We start from the raw sequence: 18,881 nt of genomic DNA, 5'->3' as shown, positions 1-18,881 counted from the left end.
GTCAGTTATTTTGTCTTTAATCAATATTTTGTGACACTACACAACGCAGTTTCATAAACATGCAACTGTTGCTGTAGACAGGAGGCTTGTTAAGAATCGACGACACCTTTTCCAGTAGCTGGTCATATGGTTATGACGTAGAGAAGCAGACAAACTAGACAAACTGTGGTCTACAAGGTCCAGCGGGATCTGCGTCAGCTTGCAACTGAACATCTTTGGATAGATTCTCCAATTGAGTCATGAAACTCTGAATCTCCTCAGCCGAACTGTGAGTCCAAGCCAGAGGGAGGTGGGTGGGAACAGGCTTCCGATCTGCAACACATGTAAGCTGTCAGAACTGGTGGCGCCAGACGATGACGATGCTTGAGTTGACCTGAGAAGGTTAACAGAAAATATGGTGGAGCCCGTCACATTTCGTGTTGTTTACCTTGAAAGAACTGCCCGCTGCGTGTTCTGGAAGCCACCCTGGACAAAGCCAACCACACGACTGTGTCGGCTCCTTGTTCTACAGTACGCAGCCTGTCCTCCATCATCCGGTGGAACTGAGGCATTGATGTAGAAACGGCTGGAAAGAAGGAGAAAATAGATCTAGCTGTTAATTGTATTTGTGGTTTTTGAGAAAGGAGGAAGACTAATTAAGATACAGTTCAAGAAAAACTGCAACTGTTGCTCAAATGAGCGTACCTGGTGTATCTACCCAGCCTGGATGCATGACAGAAAAGTGAATGACAGGATTGGCTTTGGCCCACTGTTCTGTCAGCACCACCTGCTGTCTCTGAAAAGGAACAACACAATGTGTCCTCTTTACAACTTACGTCAGTCTTCTCCATTACTTTAAATGACCTATATAACCAGTCAGACATGGTAGTGTGCAATGTAAAGCAGATTCAAACTTAAATTTTAAAAACTCTGGACCACACCTTCCTGTCTTACCTTGTTCTGTGCGTAGACCATAACGGCATCAAAGTAGCCCTTCGCCGACTGCAAGTCATCGACCTCGAGTTTCTGTACCAGCATGCCTCCTGAGGACACAGTGATCTAATAGGCAGGAGGGGGAATAAATACATCAGTGTGCTTACAACACCATGACCCACTACAACGTGGACAAGAGTGGCATTATGCTGTCTGCACTATACAGATGAACACTTTGTTTGTGTGCACTTATGCGTGTAATCATACCACTCTTGGATCCCGGCTCTTCTGTAAAAGTGGTATAAGAGTCTGTGTGAGAATATACACCCCTGAAAAAGGAAATTAAAAAATTGAAAAATTGTTATGCAAGACAACAGTCTGACCATCAGAAGAAAATCTCACCCATAGTGTTGGTGGCAAAGTTCTTCTCCAGCCCTTCAGCGTTCAGCTCTCTCCTGTGCACCATACACCCTGCATTGTTTATCTGCCAAAGCAGAGAAAAGTCCAATCACACAACTTAGTCTAAACCATTAACACAGTTAGCTTAGGAAAGAGGATATGAAATCTATTTATTGTAATAAAGAATAAAGGTGATACATGCCAAACCATTCAGTGATGGATACTGCTTCTTGAAGGCCTCTGCAAACTCCCAGACTTTGCGTGACTGGGACATGTCCACAGTATGGATGTATACTTCCTAGAATATGAAGATTAGGCATCACTTTGTTTCTCATAAATCAGGGGATTTTTTTATTTGCTTTTTACTTTCTGTATTCAAAGTCAATATTCTCACCGTGTTCCCAGATTTAGTAACAATGTCTTCTTTGGCTTCTTCTGCTTTATCTTTGTTCCTACAAACCATGTGGACCGTGCCACCTGGAGACAAAGCATCAGGTTTTATTTGCTATCATTATATGGTGATGTTTGACAGATAACACAACCCTCCGGCGTGTACCTTTCTTGGCTATAGCCACGGCTGTTGCTTTTCCAATTCCACTGTTGGCTCCAGTAATCATAAATGACCTCCCCACCACCGACACATCCAGGTCCCGGGGATCAAACTCTTTAGATGCCACCTCGTATCCCTTCCTACGGGCGTGCAGAAAACATGTAATAAAGGTAATGCTTCAAGGCGACGACTGATCATTTCTCAAAAGGCGGCTTGTGATTGACAGCCTGCATTGTTGTTGAGATGATGAGACGATGAGACTGTCATCCTCAAGACACACGAGCTGTCAATAGAACTATTGTAACTGTACATAAAGGGCAGTTTGTGTGATGATTGTGCCACACAGTGATCAGACCTTTGATATGGCTCTGCGGAGCAGCTTTTGGGGTTGAATAAACAACATGAAATGCATGTCACAGGGCAGAAATCTTAATTTTAGTTTTAAAAAAAGAGAGACAGAACAAAACAATACCAAGTAAAAAGATTGATATTTACCAGGCATCTTTTGACAGCATCCCTACACACAGCAGATCAACACTAAAATGATATCCTACTGACCTTGTATATTGCTGGATTCCATTCAAAAACCAGGTGGCATTTCGGTACAGAGACATGATTTCAAATGAGGAACAATCCCAAACAAAGTGCATCAAGTTTTCCAGTCCTTGTTCAAGCAGCTGTGTGACAGATCATAATCACATGAGGCGGGAGGAGAGGGATGCGCTTGCTGCTCTCTGCCGACTCTGACCGGGAATAACATTTAAACACACACCCTGACAGCAGTCAAGCGACGCCAGTTATCAGTTCATTCATTAACGTGGGTCCCACAGTCACGTGGCAGATTTTTTTTGTTTTTTTAAAGGGCGCTCCTGGTTGGGCGGATCCTTGGAAATACAAGCCCAGGATAACCAATCCACGATGGTTGTGAGTACCGATGACGCGTCACTGCCCAGCGGCATTGTGGGCGGAGTTAGCCAAGTTTCACCCTGTACTCACTTCACGGAGGATAGATATGTGTCCATCCGGACAGTTTGACCCTTTGTGAGGGTTAAAGTACTTCGTTTTTAAATATTTTCACGGTGTTTTGTAGCTCCTCGGTCTGGTGTTGAAAATGGTAAGTTTCTGGCGAATGTGTTTGTTTTGTGCGCTTGACTGTAGGCATAAAATACCCCGACTGTTCACCTGTTGCACCTGCTGTCGCTGACAGGTAGCTAAAGCTAGAAACTGCGCCTCTAACAGCACTTCCTGCTACACTGGGGCAGGTTTGTTTTCCGATTCAGGCCTGATGAGAGTCTACTTGGTTTCCACTTTAAGTTTTTATTGTCTGTATCCTACTTTTAATAAAACTCGGAAGTAAGCTGTGTGCTCTACCAGTCGGTCTATTCTGTAAGAAAACAGGTTTTGTGACTTCTCGTCGAGCGTTGCCCTGCTGGCTGTTTAATGCTTTACATATTAATTTGCCTGTGAGTTCTTAAGGGGTGTACACACCTGTAAATGACCTACAGGTGTGTAGACTTAAACAATCAAGTCTTCCTGTATCTCTGGTGATTAATGCTTGACTATCACTCAGTCTAATAATGTTATCTCCTTCTGTATTGTTCATTTCTAGTAGTGGAAGAACTGGTATGTCTTCATTTTGTTGGCCTGAATGGCTATAATAGAAGAATATGTTTCTTCTTTATACATTGTATAACCGTGTATTGTTTTTTTTTTTCTGTCTTTAGTTAATGGGTTTCTCAGATATTTGAACTCAGCTGCTCATTTGAATGACACCTAAACAGGCTGGATCATAAATGTTGTGCAGGACACGCCAATTGTGTCATACTACACATACTTCTTTATGACTGCAGTGGTGTCCACTGGCTTTTAAGTGTGCTCTTTGTTGCACATCAGGGTTTAGGCATTACAGCCTCACTGGTGACCTGAATGGTAGAAAATAATTGACAGACCTCACTACTGAGACAACCCCCTGTTTTTCCTCTTTTTTTTTTTTTTCTTTTTTTTTCTTCTTGCAAGCAAAAACCTGGTACTCTTAAAGTTGAGTCTGATTTTTGTTTTTGTTTTTTCTTTAAATGAAACCTAAAATCAGGATGATATTTCAGAGGGCCTTGCATGTTCTCGCTTCTGATTGGGAGAAAAATGTTCCATAAAGCCTGAAGACAAAGTAATATTTATTCTTGAAGCCTAACTTTAACAATGAGAGGAAACGGCATGGCAGTGTGGTCCCGACAGAGTGGGGGTGGGGATGAAGGAGACTAATGTCTGTTTTGATATGTACTCAAACCTGACCGGTGCTCGGAAACACGTTATCCAAACATCCAAAAGCTGGACTCGCTGGCTCACTTGAAAACTGCCACTTCCTCAGTTGTCAGTGACCTTCACTATTACTCCCTGTCAAGCCCTTTATTTCCCCCTCGTGTTTGGTCAGTCAAGTTACTCGCCAATGAACCGTGCCAGCAGCACAGCCACTTGTGCAGTCCTGATTGTGACTGTGTGTGTTGGTGTGGGCGCAGCGCCGGCTGCTTAATAAAGTTTCTCGGGATTAACTTGATGTGGATTTCTGTTTGTTTGCGTGAGTCATCGTTGCTGCCTCGACACGGGCCAGGATTTCCCCACTGACAATGCCCTCTTGTGTCGTTAGATGCGCTTCATGCTGCTCTTCAGTCGCCAGGGGAAGCTGCGTCTGCAGAAGTGGTTCACGTCCATGTCGGAACGTGAGAAGAAGAAGATCATCAGGGACATGACCACCATGGTGCTGGCACGGCAACCCCGCTCCTGCAACTTCATGCAGTGGAAAGACCTAAAGATTGTTTATAAGCGGTAAGATTGCTTCACATGTTTATTGACACTTCTCCAATAGGTGTTGATCCCCACAATGCCACTGTTAATCATCTGTGTCTGATTCTCCTCAGGTATGCAAGCCTGTATTTCTGTTTGGGAGTAGAGAGCCAGGAAAATGAGCTGCTAGCCCTGGAGATCATTCATCGCTACGTGGAGCTGCTAGACAAATACTTTGGCAATGTATTTCAACTTCTCATATTTGTTATGCAGCTGTAGTCTGAAGTAAAGTGTTGCTAAAAATCAATAACATTGCTGCTCAACTAGGCTGCAAAGATTGGATCTAAGAATATGTTCTGCTCTGTAGTTTCTCTAATTTAATAACTGCGTCATCCTCTCAGGTGTGTGAGCTGGACATTATCTTTAACTTTGAGAAGGCCTATTTTATCCTGGATGAGTTTCTAATGGGAGGCGAGATCCAGGAAACCTCTAAACAGATTGTGAATCGCTCCATTGAAGCCTCAGACATGTTACAGGAGGTGAGATTCACTGATATGCACGCACAAATGCACTTAGTAAAACACTGTGACTTGCACCTGTGGTGTGAGCACGTAACATCTGTTGCATGGCTCAGTGTATAAAGCGAGACACTGCAGGCATAGGCGTGTTTTCTTCATGCACTGGTCGATTTTTGAGATTCTGGCCTATTTGGATTTTTTTTTTTTAATTATTATTATTATTATTATTATTTTGTTCAGACTAATGTAAATAAAATGTCTTAAATATGCATTTTGTCCACTGTGCAAATTAGTGCATGTTTAAGGAGGCAGTGCCTATTTATTTATTTTTTTTTAAATTTACTTGCAGCTCTTGGGAAGTTTCACGGTTTATCTGTTGGTTAATTCTTATTAGTAAAACAGACACTGAAATGCTGTTTTCTTGTGAGTTTTCCTCATAAATCCCCATTCCAGTAGCACTTACATACAGCGAACCTTACAGAATGACAGGCTGGAATAAATCTGTATCAGCTCTCTTCAGTGTTCAGTTAAAAAGTTGCAATACCAAAAAAATATACTTAATGTAAGTGCTCAACAGGAGAAGGTTAAGGGTGATACATTGTATTTAACAGACTTCACTTGTAGTGTCTCCTTTTAAAGCAATGTTGCCATGTTTTCAAATGTACCGTATTCCAAAGTTTATTTATTTAAATCATGGTTGTGGGGTATTTTGAAAGGCCCAGATACCTGAAATTAGTGCTTACTGTTTACTTTAAGCAACACGAGTATTGTGTGAGGCTCTGACATGGGAACGTGATGTGTGTGCGTGCGAAGTAGTCGGTGCATTGTGCCTTTGTCTTCCTCATAACTAAAAGGCATGTGGATAGTAGTGGCTGCTCCCTCTTTGTTTTATAGGTCTGTGTTTGCTGTTTTTCTTACCCCTTATGTCTCTCTCTCTCTCTCTCTCTCTCTCTGGGTGTTAGCGTGAGACAGATTTTCTTTAAATGTTAGCGTTTGGCTGATGCTTCCTGCTCTCCCTGTAGGCTCGCGGCTCTGTGCGTAGCTGGGTGTGTTGTTCGGTGCTCCTGAGTCAGGGTGATTAACACTTTTTATCTAGAGTGATGCAGTTTAGTCTCCCATTCATTTTGACCATTATCGCTTCAGGATGACATCAGTGAGTGGTATGAGGTGGAGCTGTTTGGATGACCTTGAATATGGACAGAAAGGTTAGATGTTCCGCTTATGTTAGTGCATTGCTGTGCTCAGCACTTTGTAACAGGTGATGTGTAGATGTGTGACTGTGGATATGATTTTGTATTATACTGCACTTTTTGGAGTCTGGGAACCTGATTGTTTTTTTTTTTCATCCCTTGTGCTTTCTTTTCTATTTTTTTTCCCTTAGACATTGGAGGAGTACATGAGCAAACCTGCATTTTAGCTTGTGGGGGTGGGGGACAAAAGGACATGAACTAACAGCAAAGAAGAAGACGGGAGCAAGATGTGCTATATAGCAGTCACATACTTTTCTGAACCTGAAAATGGAGCGAACTTCGATTCTACTGAACATTTTCAGAAGAGAAAAATCTGGCTTTACTTGAATGTCTGCCTAAATCATAGCTGTGTGCATCATGTCTTTTGTGGCGACTCTAATATACATTAACATTAATGCATTAAAGTGAAAGGAGAGTTTGTATGGGTGCGTTTCTGTGTGGAGGATATGGGTTGGGGTTGGGAGGGGTTTTTTGATGTCAATTGCAGTTATTAAATTTGAAGTAATAAGATGGTGGGTATTTAAAGGGAAAAAAAATCATGATCAGGAAGTGATGTTCTGATTTCCAAATTTCCTGTATTTATCATGTATTAATATGTCAGAAATTAATGTTTGGAGTCTGTCTGAGAAGTGTCTGATATTTTTTTATTTTTTGTGCCAATCACTCAGCAACTTACGGAGTTACTTACAGCACATAACTCGTTTTGATATAACACTGATACCAATGATTACCTGCTGTTTTTAATGTGCAAGACATACAACGTGTGTTTGACTGTTAGTCTTTTAAAAAGGGCACTTGCTATGCTAGTGTGGGTGTGATTGCTTTTTTTTTTTTTTTTTTTTTAAAAATGTATACATTTGATGTGCATTTTCTGATGTTACAAATAAAATGTTTTTTGATAAGCAATTTGCTTTGAGTCGTGACTTGTTATCTTGGTGCTGAATGTTTAATTTGAAGGAATACTCATATGTATGTCGCTGTATCCCCGCCATCCCCGCCCCCCCAAAATAATGCACATGCTGCTTTGGCTTCCTTTTATATGCAACATTTATATTTGTTTAATAAGGCAACACAACTCAGAAAGAAGAAAAATAATACCGCTGATGCTTTATTCATCTGTGATTGATCACACATTGTTGAACATGTACAAAAATGGTTTAAAAATGAGCATACATAGCACAATCACTGTTAGGCCAACAATACAGAGCTTCGCAGTATGAAAGGGGCTGGAAGGCAGGCGACGTTCTGATATTGAGACTTGGAAATAATTATCTGTAATAACAACATTAAATCCACTAACCCTGAATATATCACGAGTCACAACAACACTCGCTCTGAGGCCAGCACACTGCCCTAATGAAAAATTCCTATAATATTCCAATAGTACTCCAAATACGCCGTGTACTTGTGTTTTTAAATTCCCGGTCAGCATCATACTGAATAATTTAAATGAATATTCACATATGTAATTGAATAGTTTTGACATGGATGAAAAATAAGCATCTTCACCGTTACTCATTTGATTACAGTTGAAAATATAGTGCTGTTTACAAACACATTTAATGTAAACAAACCTTCAACAACATCACAAATCTTTAATAACTTGGGTTTGGTTGTTAAATTTATTCTTTTTTTCTTTTTCTTTATTAACTGGCAATTTGAGATTGGTAAGAGGTTCACATCCTAAGGGAGGAACCTAAAATCTCTTGTATAACTATATATTAATAATAATATAAGGTTCTTGCAGCAAGTAGGGACTATTTTTTTTTTTTTTTTTAATTATTTGATTTGTAAGAGTGCTGTAGTTCATTTTCGTTAGGGAGATATTAGTCATACCGGCTATAGTTCATATAATAGAAATTTGTAAACTAGATCACGTCCACCAAACTTTATTTTTCAGACAGTATATATACTAAATTCATAATTTCGTGCGTCTGGCAGGACATCTGGCTACATCCCGGCCACTGTTTTTTCACGGTGCTCCTCTTCGTTTACGGTTTGAGGGGCCGAGGTTTTAGCCGTTATCTTCTCTTTCCCCTGCATCTCTGTGGGCTTTACGTTCTCCTCTGTGGCCTCCTCGGTTTCCCTCTTGACCAGTGGCCTTTTCTCATTGTCCGCTTGCCCCAAGTAGTCCATTGCGCGCTCGTACAGCTCGTACGGGAACTGCGCCTTCAGCTGCGCCTGGGTGTCCCGCTTGGTGATGGTGTTGGGGTACTCTGTGAGAATTTTTGCCGCCAGGTATGTTGTCACCTCGTCTTCCACGTCACCGCCGTCGTCGTCGTCACTGTCAGCCTCACGCTTCAGGGGCATTTTGTTGAGCTCGGAGAGAAACAGGTTCTCCCTGCGTCCGGAGGGAGGGGGGATTTTAACTGGACCTGAATTTGCAGCAGGGTTGGACGCAGCAGGCATTCTGTCTGAGGGCTGAGAGGTCTTCATGGGTCTCTGCACCACGGGGTACTCGTTACTGATTGTCTCTACCCCGATGATGTCTAAAAAGTCCTCTCTGTCCATATCATCAGGGATAGTCTTGCTTTTCAGCGGCAGTCTGCGGCTGAAGTACCTTATCTTGGGGGTTTGGCCAGCATTCGTGTAACGAGCCGCGGCTTGTGGATCGCGGTGGAGCTTTCGGAGCTCCTCGGTGAGCAGCATATCGATAAGGTCTTGTGGAGGGACGTGCAGCTTCAGGGAAAGCTCCAACAACTCCTTCACGGTCCGAGGATCCACGATAGAGGGACGGATCAGTCTCTTTTTCTGCTCACCGGTCCTATCCCTCTTCTGCGTCTGGTCACTCATCTCCAGGACTTTCAGCAGGTAGTAATCTACGAGCTTAGTGTCATCATCAGCCTCCTCTTGGTTCTGGCTGGCCCGGCGTTGCATCTCCTCCCTCTCTGATTCCTCCTGGTCACTGAGCGCCCTGTCCATTTCTTCATGGCTCCCGTTGACCATCTCCTCCGCCTCTTCCCTCTCCTCCATGGGGACCCACTCCTCGCCTCCGGCCACATCCTCATAGGCCTGGTTTCTCAGGCTGAGTCGGTCCTCTTCTTCCTCCCCGTCGTCCCCGTCTCTCTTCTGCCCACCGATTGTGGGCATCCTCCCGAGCTCATCAAAGATGGACCGCAAATTGGCGAGGCTCTGGGGTGTGTACTGCTCATCCAGGTCCTCGGTGGCCCGCTTGGAAGCGTCAGTATTTTCCTCGTCCTCAAACATCAGTGGGTACTTCTTGTGGGGTCTGGGGAAGTTACCGTAATCTACTGGTGCGCCCTCAGGCATTTCAGTATCTTTGGTGCGGTGCCTGTGAGCTCGGCGGTCATTTCTCGGCGGCGTTGCGGGGCTAAGCTTTGCGTCCTTCCCGGTCTGATCCTGGAGGGACCTGAGCAGAGCTTTCATCAGCTGCTCAGCGGTAATGTCCTGCCTCTGCATGCCCGGGGAAGGCTGGTGATCCCCGGGACCTTCGTCCTGCTGCGAGGCGAGCTGAAGCAGGACCCTGAACTTCTCCACTTCGTCGTAATCCACGGGTTCAGGCTGGCCCCCGTTTCGTTGCTGCTTCAGGTTTTCAATGTACTCCAGGGCTTTCATCATGTCAGCGCTGGGTGGATACGCAGCCGGCTGCCCCTCACTCTCCCCTCCTCGGAGCCTGTAGTGACGGGGGAGAGACGCAGCCTGCACGGCGCATCCATGAAGGAGGAAGGCGAGCAGGACCACGGCTCCCCCCGCGGGCAACTTGTGGTGAAAATGCAGCATTATAGGCAAATTATTACCTGGAAAACAAGAGAGAGGACAATGATGGTGAAGCAGTTGGGAGGGGGAAAAGATCATAGATTATTTCCCTCTCTTCGGTTATCTTAACTAAAAGCTTATCAGGAAGCAACGAGCACGATCGTAAACAATTCTGTTTTGATCTGGGGTTTGTGCGCCTGTCGGGGAGTTACGCTTCGCAAACTGAACGATGTGTCGGTGTGCGTGTGGAGAAACATTCACATTGCTGGATGAGTCACTCCCCGTCTGGTTATTGACAACGTCTTAAAAAAAATCAGATTTCCTCCCGTCAGCATCCACATTAACTAAAAAAAATCTTCCGTTATTACAACTCACTATAATCCCCGACTGTAGAAGGATATAGTTTTCTTTCTATTTCATTCGTTCTAACGGAACGTGTCAAAATCTGCGAGAAGCTGTGATTTAAAAAACAGAAAAAAGACTGTCTTTCAATTTTACGCGTCTAGATGTGAATCAGAATTAAAAACTGAATCAAATAAATAAAAAAGAAATCGTGGTTTACCTTTGGCAGTAAAGCTCAGACAGCAGTAAGGGTGTATGACATCTCCTCAGTAGCGGTGCTGTTCTCTTCTGTTTTCAGCACTCGGACAGCTCCCCTGGTTATATGAGGCAACACCTGACCACCGCGTCATCACACAGCACACGCAATAACCGGCCCTAAAAATCCATATAAATGATTCAGGTTTATGATATGGCATACTAATAGCTGCGTTTAAAAATAGCCTTGGACGCTGTCTGTTGCACAGCAGCGCTGTGTAGAAGATGCTGACAGGAAGGATGTTTGGAGCTGCTGCTTGGGAAAAACAAAACAAATAAAGCCGTTTGTTAGATTCAGCTGTGGAAACAATGAAAATGTTAACTTTGCATGTACAGGAGAGCTGATTTGATTGAAGTGAAACCAACTCTTAGGTGCCAGTTTTATGAGATGTAGAGCTATATGTGCCAACGCCAAATCCCTCTTTGTAACGAGAGGTTCTTAAAAATGCACTTTTGGTCATGAAAAACAACATCGCTGCACGTTCTCAACTTGGCATCGGAAGAGTTAAACCCTCTAGCGATGACTCACAGGCTAAAACCACCGCGGAGTTGCTGTCGCAGTTGAGCAGCCCCCACCAAACCTCTCCTCCTTCTCCTGCTCTCGCTTTCTCTCTCCCTTCGATGACAGAGATGTGATAAACACTGGGCCTCTGTTGGGGGCCAGAAGCTCCGGCATTCCGCAGGACCACAAGATGTAAAGGTCTACAGCAGACGAGATAAAAGGTGGCGACAGGTGAAGTTTATGGTGAGATCAAAAGCCTTATTAAACACTTGGGCTATCACTGTTATCGCACAGTGACGCCTTCATGTTAAACCAATCAAGAGCACTACACGCGGTGTCCAAGGTTCTACAGTACATGAACAGATGCCACACAGACTTGTTATACTTTATCCACATGTTTGAATACCTTAATATATTTAAGTTGATGTGAACAGTAACATTCCTGTAGTATTCCCGTTTCATGTTTTCGTTTCAAGTGTCTCCTTACAACCCTCCTCTGATGCTCCAACAACATCTGAAGTCTCTAAAGAGCTTCAGGTCAGCGTCCTCTGACATCCCACACATACAAGTACTCTTTCATTTCAGCCCAGCTCTGCCTTTCCTGCCCTATTTCCATCTCACATCTAATTGCATCCGCTGTCCTGCTCTATCGTTTCATATTTTCCATCCTTTCACATCTCTTAAAGAAAGAAAAACTGCTTTTACTTTATCCTCAGTACCAAAAGTCACAGAGGGATGGGGGAGGGAGGAAGGTGCTTTTGAAACTCGACTGTGCCGTCAGCTGCCTGTCACGTACGGCTGAAGAGCTGCAGAGACCCTCGTGACGTTGAAAGACCCACTGTGCTGCTGTGCCTGCTGCCTTGTTTAAGTCCATCTCGGTGTGGGTGTGGGTGTGAGAGGGGGGAGCAAATGGAAAAAAACTGAATCACAGATCAAAACACAGTTAAAGGGAAAGGAGGAGAGGTGTGGTGGTGTTTGGAGAATGTGTTAGCTCTCAGCATCACACACTGGACGTGGTGACTCTCCATTTAGAAACAGCCATCGCCATGGGGGACGGCAGCGGTGTCAGAGGTCACAGCAGTCGCATCGCTGCTGTATAAATTGAGTTGAACTGTGTCTCTCTTCAAAAGGGCACATTTTCCTGCATGCATATTAATAAACTGATGATGGAACATGCTTACTGTCTCCTATCTGTTTTGCTGAAAGTGAACAAGCACACAGAACTACTTGAAGATCAATTTTTGGCTCATTTGTTGGCCGTGATGCTGACCGATGTCTTGTGTGCGTGAGTGAAAGTGACAGGGTGAATGAGAGCTGCCTCACATCATGTTTGAAGGAAATGGTCCCCTGCTCAATCTCCTTTTAAATTTTTGCCTTGTGTCCTTTTACAGTGTAAAAACAAGCACGCCGATGTGTCAGAAATGCTCAAATGCTATTCAACTTCTAAATATAACTTCTGCAATGCATGTTTAAGCAACAAGCAACATTTTAGTAGATATTTCTCTGCCAGTGTCTGAGCTGTGGGTCAGTAAGAAAAACAGCCTGGTGGTCTGGATGTTGTGACGTGAGCTGTTAAATATCTGGTAGAGTTTAAAGGATGTGTGCGCTTCTATTTGCGTGTTTATCTCTTGTTGTGGAAGTTATACCAACCCCCCTGGGCACTGTGATGATTCTGAGTGATGGATCAGAGGTTTCTAAACTCATATCCCAGCAGGCCGCTGCTGGTAAAAGATTCACTGACTGAATCTGTTATTCGTCTCCGGGGCTTGTGATGTGCTGTCTCTGTGCATCATTCTGTACTGATTAATTACTTCAGATGCTAAAAAGAAAATAAACATTCCCAGTGAACGGCACTATTGCATTCTCTCTGTCTTTTTCTCTCTTTATCAATGAGAGTAACATCAGGGCAAGGAGAAAATGATAGTAATTAGATTACGAGTCTTTAGTGCCACTCTCATCCTCTCATGGGTTTTGTTTCCTGCTTCTTCAGTGCCCTTCTTCTTCTTTCTCTCCATTGAACTCTATAAGTCTATCGATAGCAAAGCCCATTATTAGACAAAACAGAAATCATTTTGGCAAAGTGTTGATGATACCATTCAATCCTTTGGTTGCTAAGTTACACAGAAGTATGCTTTGGAGGCGCCCTTCCATTAATTCATTTCTGAAGTTTATCTTTCCACTGAAATATTTCTCTGAGCCTCCTTCTACATCTGCTCCCCCTTCAGATAAAATAACTCAAAGATGTTCTGCACTATCTAAATAATTTTAAAAACAACAACAGCATGGCAGTCAGGGTGTCCTGGCAAATCAGAAGAGCTGAGTTCAGGGCACTGTGTTCCAACCCAGCTCTTTCACAGCTCCTCAGATTGTGATCTGGAGATCTCACCAAGTAGAGTTATCATCTTCAGCTCCCCCAACCCCACCCCCCATTAAAAATAAGCCTCATAAAAAAAATTAAAGAACTAAAAGAGCCTCCTTTAAAAGACCCGTAAGTACATACTTTTGCAGGAAACGTTTTTCGTCTCTGTTTTGATCGTGAACCTTTTTTGTATTCGGCTCTTACTCAAGGTGCTTTTCAGGGAGAAGAGAAAACATGACGTGAATTCCTTTTATGACTCGTGGATTTTTCAGATTCTGGACTCGTGCCATTTTTCTAACAAAGCAGAGACTCAGAATCACAGATGTGCAGTGCAGACTTTATTAACTGAGCTGGTATTTTTCAGGGTGGGGGTCCTTTAGGCCTGAGAGAGAAACGCATGAAAACCCCACATTTACAGGTTTCAAGGCAAACAGATGTAGAGTCACAATGTTCTGACCTGTAGTCAGAGAATACTGAGAATGAGCCTCTTTTTCTAGGAGGAAATGATTTGCTTAATGGACAGTCTTGGTTGTATGTTAAAAATGTTATTCTTTCAGCAAGTGACTTCATTTTGCTTCCTTTCTTCTTCAACCTGAAAAACCATGCAAGTTCTCCTCTATAATCATGAAATGATATATTTCTTTCACTCCTGTTTAAACCCAGCAGCCCTGCTGTTCTGGGTGATACCGCTGCTGTTTCCTTGCACATAAGCCAGAGATGCGGGGGGAGAAAATTAGACTAGCTCAACAATGGCTTGCTTCCGTCATTATAATAAAGGAGTACACACCCATATACAAACTCAAACACATACACTGTGTGACAAATGGTCTTTTTGTTTGTTTGGTTTTACTTTTTCTTTATGCTCTGAGTTCAGATTCTTGCATCAGTCAGCTCAAGGACCTGTGACTCAGCTGAGATCTTCAGCAATCAACACCGATTTCCTGGAATGGTCTAAGCATTCAGTGTGTGCGCTTAAATAATGTTGTGTGCGAAAAAAAAGAAAAGAAAAAAAGAAGAAGATATAGATAGAGCTGCATGTAGTCAGCCCCTCCTCCTCCTTTGTTTTGTTTCACTCCTCCTCACCTCTTCACCCACCCACCCCCAGTCACCACATCATGAGGCGGGAGGGCACGCGCAATGGCGCGCCCTGTTGTCATGGCTCACCTTCCTTTTAACCAACGTCTCCATGGTGACGCTGTCTCACTTGCCTTTCATCTGCCTCCACCTTCATCTCTTCCCACAGGTTGGTATCCTCGTCTCCTTCATTAGACTCTCCAGTTTAGCTGGCCGTTTTCTCAGTGACGTGCATTCATTACATTTTCTCCTTCTGCTGTACCCATCTGGCTCATCCTTCTCCTTGAGCCAATTACTGCAAGTAAAGCATGGTCCTTGTCTTCAGGAGGCAGGTTGTTTCAGGAACAGAGATGATGGTGATTAGAGCCACAATATGTTGTCTGAGCCATTAGGATGGAAGGACAGAAACAAGGAGAGGAAGCATGCTAGCTGAGCAGCATAGGGAGGGCAGAGGAGAAATGAATGAAACAAGGTGGAGATTCAATACAAGCTTAGCCTTTCTAAAAGGGCAAATGCCCACGTAATGCTACAGGAATGCAGGAGAGGACCTGTGGGATTGGATCAAATATCTCTGCTTTAATGAGACTGGCTTCAACAGCCAAGCCTCTATTCCTCCTCTGCTAATGATCATCTTTGGATTTCTTCCATTAAAAAAACAAAAATAAATAGTTTGACATGTTTGGAAATGTGCTTATTAATTTTCTCGAGTTAGGCTATATGAGAATGCTGTTGCCACTCTAATTTTTCCAGTTAGCTCATGAAAAGGACTGGAAATATGAGGGGTCTTGCCAAAACAAATTGTTCTTCCACTAATCAATTATATACCTTGTTCCTTTAATCAGTACAAAACCAGAATGTTTGGGGCGATTTCACAGGTTTTGTGCGCCAACACTGTTTCTTGGCTAAGTGTCAGGAATACCCTGGAGTCTTGGCCGGGTTCATGGGAACTTGCTCCCAACTGATAAACAACATGCACTTACGTTTAAGCATGACGTTGCCAATTTCCAGCTACGCGTTTAACAAACGATTCCCTTCACTCTTATTTAAGTGCATACTTCTATTTAAAACATATATTTCTGATGATTTTGTGCCTCTTTTTTTTAGCTCACTTAAGCATAGTGAACACCAGTGAACACCAGGCTTTGTGCCATTCTTTTCCTCTCCTCATCTCATGTTTTTTTTCTTACCGTCTGACAAAGGTGCTATTTTAGTCATGCCTACCTGGCTGTCTCCACCGTCACAGCCTGATTCTTTAGCAACCACATTTTTTCCCTTCTCCTTTTAACTTCTCTTCAGCCCTTTTCAGCAGTGCCCCCAACTAGCCTCTCAACCTCAGCATCACTCTTTTCACTCCTTGTTGTTACCTTTCATACCCCATGCTTCTTTACACTGTACATATTAATGAATGCGAGCACTCGCCATGTTGTTCTGAATCATACTGAGAGGATGTGTGTGTGTGTGTGTGGCTGCGCATGCATGCGTATATGAGCACACGTGCTCAGATTCGTGTGTATGGTGAGGGATTCAGCATGACGCACTGGCTGACGTCACCAGAGGCCCAGTGAGGATGTGTTTATTGATGAAGAAATCCTGTCAATGAAGAGAGAAGAATAAGAGCGAGCACACGCCACAGTAACCTGTTTTTAAAACTGTAGAATATGAATCAGAAAACATTCAATTTAATCAGATTTATTGTGGCCATACAAGAAGCTGTTTGGAATTAATAATGCACATATTCACAGAAAAAGGAAAAGGAATGATCCATCAACATTTTTGCCTTTCCAGCTGCTCTTTTTGCCTCCCTAATTAGTTGTTCTTAACAGTCTAATATGTTCCTAATTTGCTTAACTGTAACCCACACTGTCTTGGTAACAGAGATGATTGTCATGTTCATTAAAGCGTGACACCTTTTCCAGTCTTCCTCTGCAAACACAGTTTTTTTAAATGCAAAGCTGCTGGGAAAAGTGGTTTTTTTTTTTTTTGTTGCAAATGTGAGTCATTAAATATGTTTTGGGTGTTGCTCTAATACCAGCTCCAGCACAGAAATAGCCTACTGTAGCTTTGTTGTTCTATTAGAAAGCCAGCGCCTGTGTTTCTTGCGCACCACATGGAGCTCACTGGATGTTTAACAGTGTCCCTGCAGCGTGGCACTATCAACAAGACAAGCCGTCTTTGTTCTGAGATTTTTAAATGCGCATGCTATTTCTGCCTCCTCTACTTCTCCCCACAGTTCGTCCTCTGATCTTTCCGTTAGTTAGCCTAGTTCCATCTCATTCTTGGACCCTGCCACCACTCCCTTCTTCCACTCTTCCACCTCTCCTCCATCTCTTCCTTTCCTCTCCTGCCCTTTTCCTTCACCGATGCTTCCTCATCTCTGCAGTCTCTGTCTCTTCCTTCACCACTCCCCGTTGGTGCGATGATGCTGTCCTGGCTGCCTCCCAAACCCCCACAAACTTCGCTCCTCCACCCCCACACCTCCCTCCCGATGCTATAAATACCCAGCATCGGTGAGTCATCGCCCAGACGTATCAGTTGCCTCTCTCTCTCCTTTCTGCTTCACCATCCTCACCCCCCCACCACCCGCTATCGCTTTGCTCAAGCTCATTACCAGACCTCACACATTTTCCCACCTCCACTTTGGCCCCGGCTCCACGATGACCCAGCTGAGCTAAGCCGAGGTCGCGGTGCCCATGCCCGGCACGGAGCAGCCTGCCGTCAGAGAGTGTGAAGCCAGAGGTCAACCTAACACATTACCAGCCAAAAAAAACAAAAACAAAACCAGCATGAAACAGAGGATTAACACGATCAACCAAAACTTTACTGCATCACATTCACCGACTTCCCAATTAGGCAATGGAAAATGTCACCATTTACCAAAGAAACATGTTCATATTTAACAGTATCAACTAATCTGTTTGTTTCAGGACTTAAATGCAATTATACCACACTAATAATGAAGTGGTATGGCCTACTAATATCTAGTATTAGTGTTACATTTCACTGAATTTCAACATGAGATATTTTTGCTTCTTTTTTCTTGTAAAACCTTGGATCTTAAATGTAGTTGAAATTATTTATTTATTTATTTAAACCCATACACTGGGAGTTCAAGTGATGTAAATGCATCGTCAAACGCTTACATTTAAAAAACTAACTTTTTCTTTCACCTTTTCCTCGGCTGCCTCTAATCCAAAGTTCATTGTATATCTTTGTGTGCCAGTAGTGGGCAGGGATACCTTAATCCCAGTCCTCAGCCTCAGATGTAATCTTTTTTTTTCCAGACACCACCCACTTCTCCAGAGTTATAAAGGCAGCTAACGTTCGGCTTCGGCTCCTTGTGTAAACTTCAGTATGGCTTATTGGCTTGCAGTAGTGTGTGCGCATAGAACACAGAAAGTTTTTTGCGCACCTCTGAGTCATAAGTAGGCAGGGAGAGAGAGAGAGAGAGAGAGAGAGACGAGCAAAGCGAGGAGAGGGAGAAAGAAAGGAGCAACAAAAAAAAAAAAAAGTAGGAATAAAGTGTCAGAGAGCAAACCGAGGACAAGCACGGGAACACGCACATATACACACACGCACACGCACGCTCACAAACTAACCACATATATAATGTGAAAGATGTCCTTCACTGTTTCCTTGCTGTTGTTGTCTTTGTGGTAGAGCCACTCTTCTGTGTGTGCGTGCGTGCGTCAGAATCAGTGGGCTAATAAGGGAGCATTATGCTTCTGACTCACTCACTCGTCCCATAGGGTTGGATGGAGCGAATAAAGAGGAGGAAGAGGAGGGGTTGGAAGAATTGCTTGACTCTCTGTGGTCTCGTAGATTCATTTTAAATAAAGGAGCAGCAGACATGGTACCGGCAGAATGAAAAGTGTTCTCCCTGACATTAAAGACTGGCATGCGCTTCATCTGATTTCATCTCTTGGTGTGAATTGATATGAACTGTGATGTGAATTGTAATGCAGACTCTGGTACTGTAAAGTTTACTTGCACCCATTATTAACTTGTGCTTAGCTAATCAGGCCTTTTACAGAGTGAGCACTCCAGACGGTAACACTGAACTAGTACTGGCTTGTGTATAGAATAATTGGGTGCAGTTGTGCTTTTCACTTTTTTTTATATTTATATTTTATATATTTTTTTATATATTTCTCTACAATTTTGTTGTACATGTACAACGACAATAAAGGCCTATTCTATTCTGTTTCTGAAATGGCCACTTGAGGCT

General features: G+C 43.4%; 3 protein-coding genes across 6 annotated transcripts; 1 reads left to right on the top strand and 2 right to left on the bottom strand.

The window, feature by feature from the left end:
- Nucleotide 1: 1 nt before the first annotated feature.
- LOC120727906 (dehydrogenase/reductase SDR family member 12-like) lies at nt 2-2,673 on the bottom strand. The gene is made up of 10 exons (XM_040022544.1): nt 2,420-2,673; nt 1,868-2,001; nt 1,706-1,788; nt 1,514-1,609; nt 1,315-1,396; nt 1,180-1,241; nt 934-1,038; nt 685-775; nt 428-565; nt 2-312 (listed from the first exon to the last, which is right to left on the bottom strand). Exons 1-10 carry the CDS (start codon nt 2,509-2,511, stop codon nt 155-157), a joined length of 1,041 nt encoding a protein of 346 aa, XP_039878478.1. The 5' UTR covers nt 2,512-2,673; the 3' UTR covers nt 2-154.
- A 131-nt stretch (nt 2,674-2,804) lies between these two features.
- On the top strand, nt 2,805-7,190 carry ap1s3b (adaptor related protein complex 1 subunit sigma 3b). 4 transcript variants are annotated; one of them, XM_040022550.1, is made up of 6 exons: nt 2,805-2,975; nt 4,503-4,681; nt 4,774-4,882; nt 5,041-5,178; nt 6,301-6,362; nt 6,539-7,190. In XM_040022550.1, exons 1-5 carry the CDS (start codon nt 2,973-2,975, stop codon nt 6,340-6,342), a joined length of 471 nt encoding a protein of 156 aa, XP_039878484.1. In that variant the 5' UTR covers nt 2,805-2,972; the 3' UTR covers nt 6,343-6,362; nt 6,539-7,190. The 4 variants fall into 4 exon arrangements, with proteins under 4 accessions (XP_039878484.1, XP_039878487.1, XP_039878486.1 ...); XM_040022552.1 differs by lacking the exon at nt 2,805-2,975 and adding an exon at nt 3,101-3,123; XM_040022551.1 differs by lacking the exon at nt 2,805-2,975 and adding an exon at nt 3,374-3,484.
- A 990-nt stretch (nt 7,191-8,180) lies between these two features.
- scg2b (secretogranin II b) lies at nt 8,181-10,811 on the bottom strand. The gene is made up of 2 exons (XM_040022511.1): nt 10,687-10,811; nt 8,181-10,165 (listed from the first exon to the last, which is right to left on the bottom strand). Exon 2 carries the CDS (start codon nt 10,146-10,148, stop codon nt 8,358-8,360), a length of 1,791 nt encoding a protein of 596 aa, XP_039878445.1. The 5' UTR covers nt 10,149-10,165; nt 10,687-10,811; the 3' UTR covers nt 8,181-8,357.
- Between the last annotated feature and the right edge of the window lie 8,070 nt (nt 10,812-18,881).

This window comes from Simochromis diagramma, unplaced genomic scaffold (genome assembly GCF_900408965.1).
Source record: "Simochromis diagramma unplaced genomic scaffold, fSimDia1.1 OVJJ01000205.1, whole genome shotgun sequence".
Taxonomy (NCBI): Eukaryota; Metazoa; Chordata; class Actinopteri; order Cichliformes; family Cichlidae; genus Simochromis; species Simochromis diagramma.
This window is presented reverse-complemented; position numbering and strand designations above follow the sequence as displayed.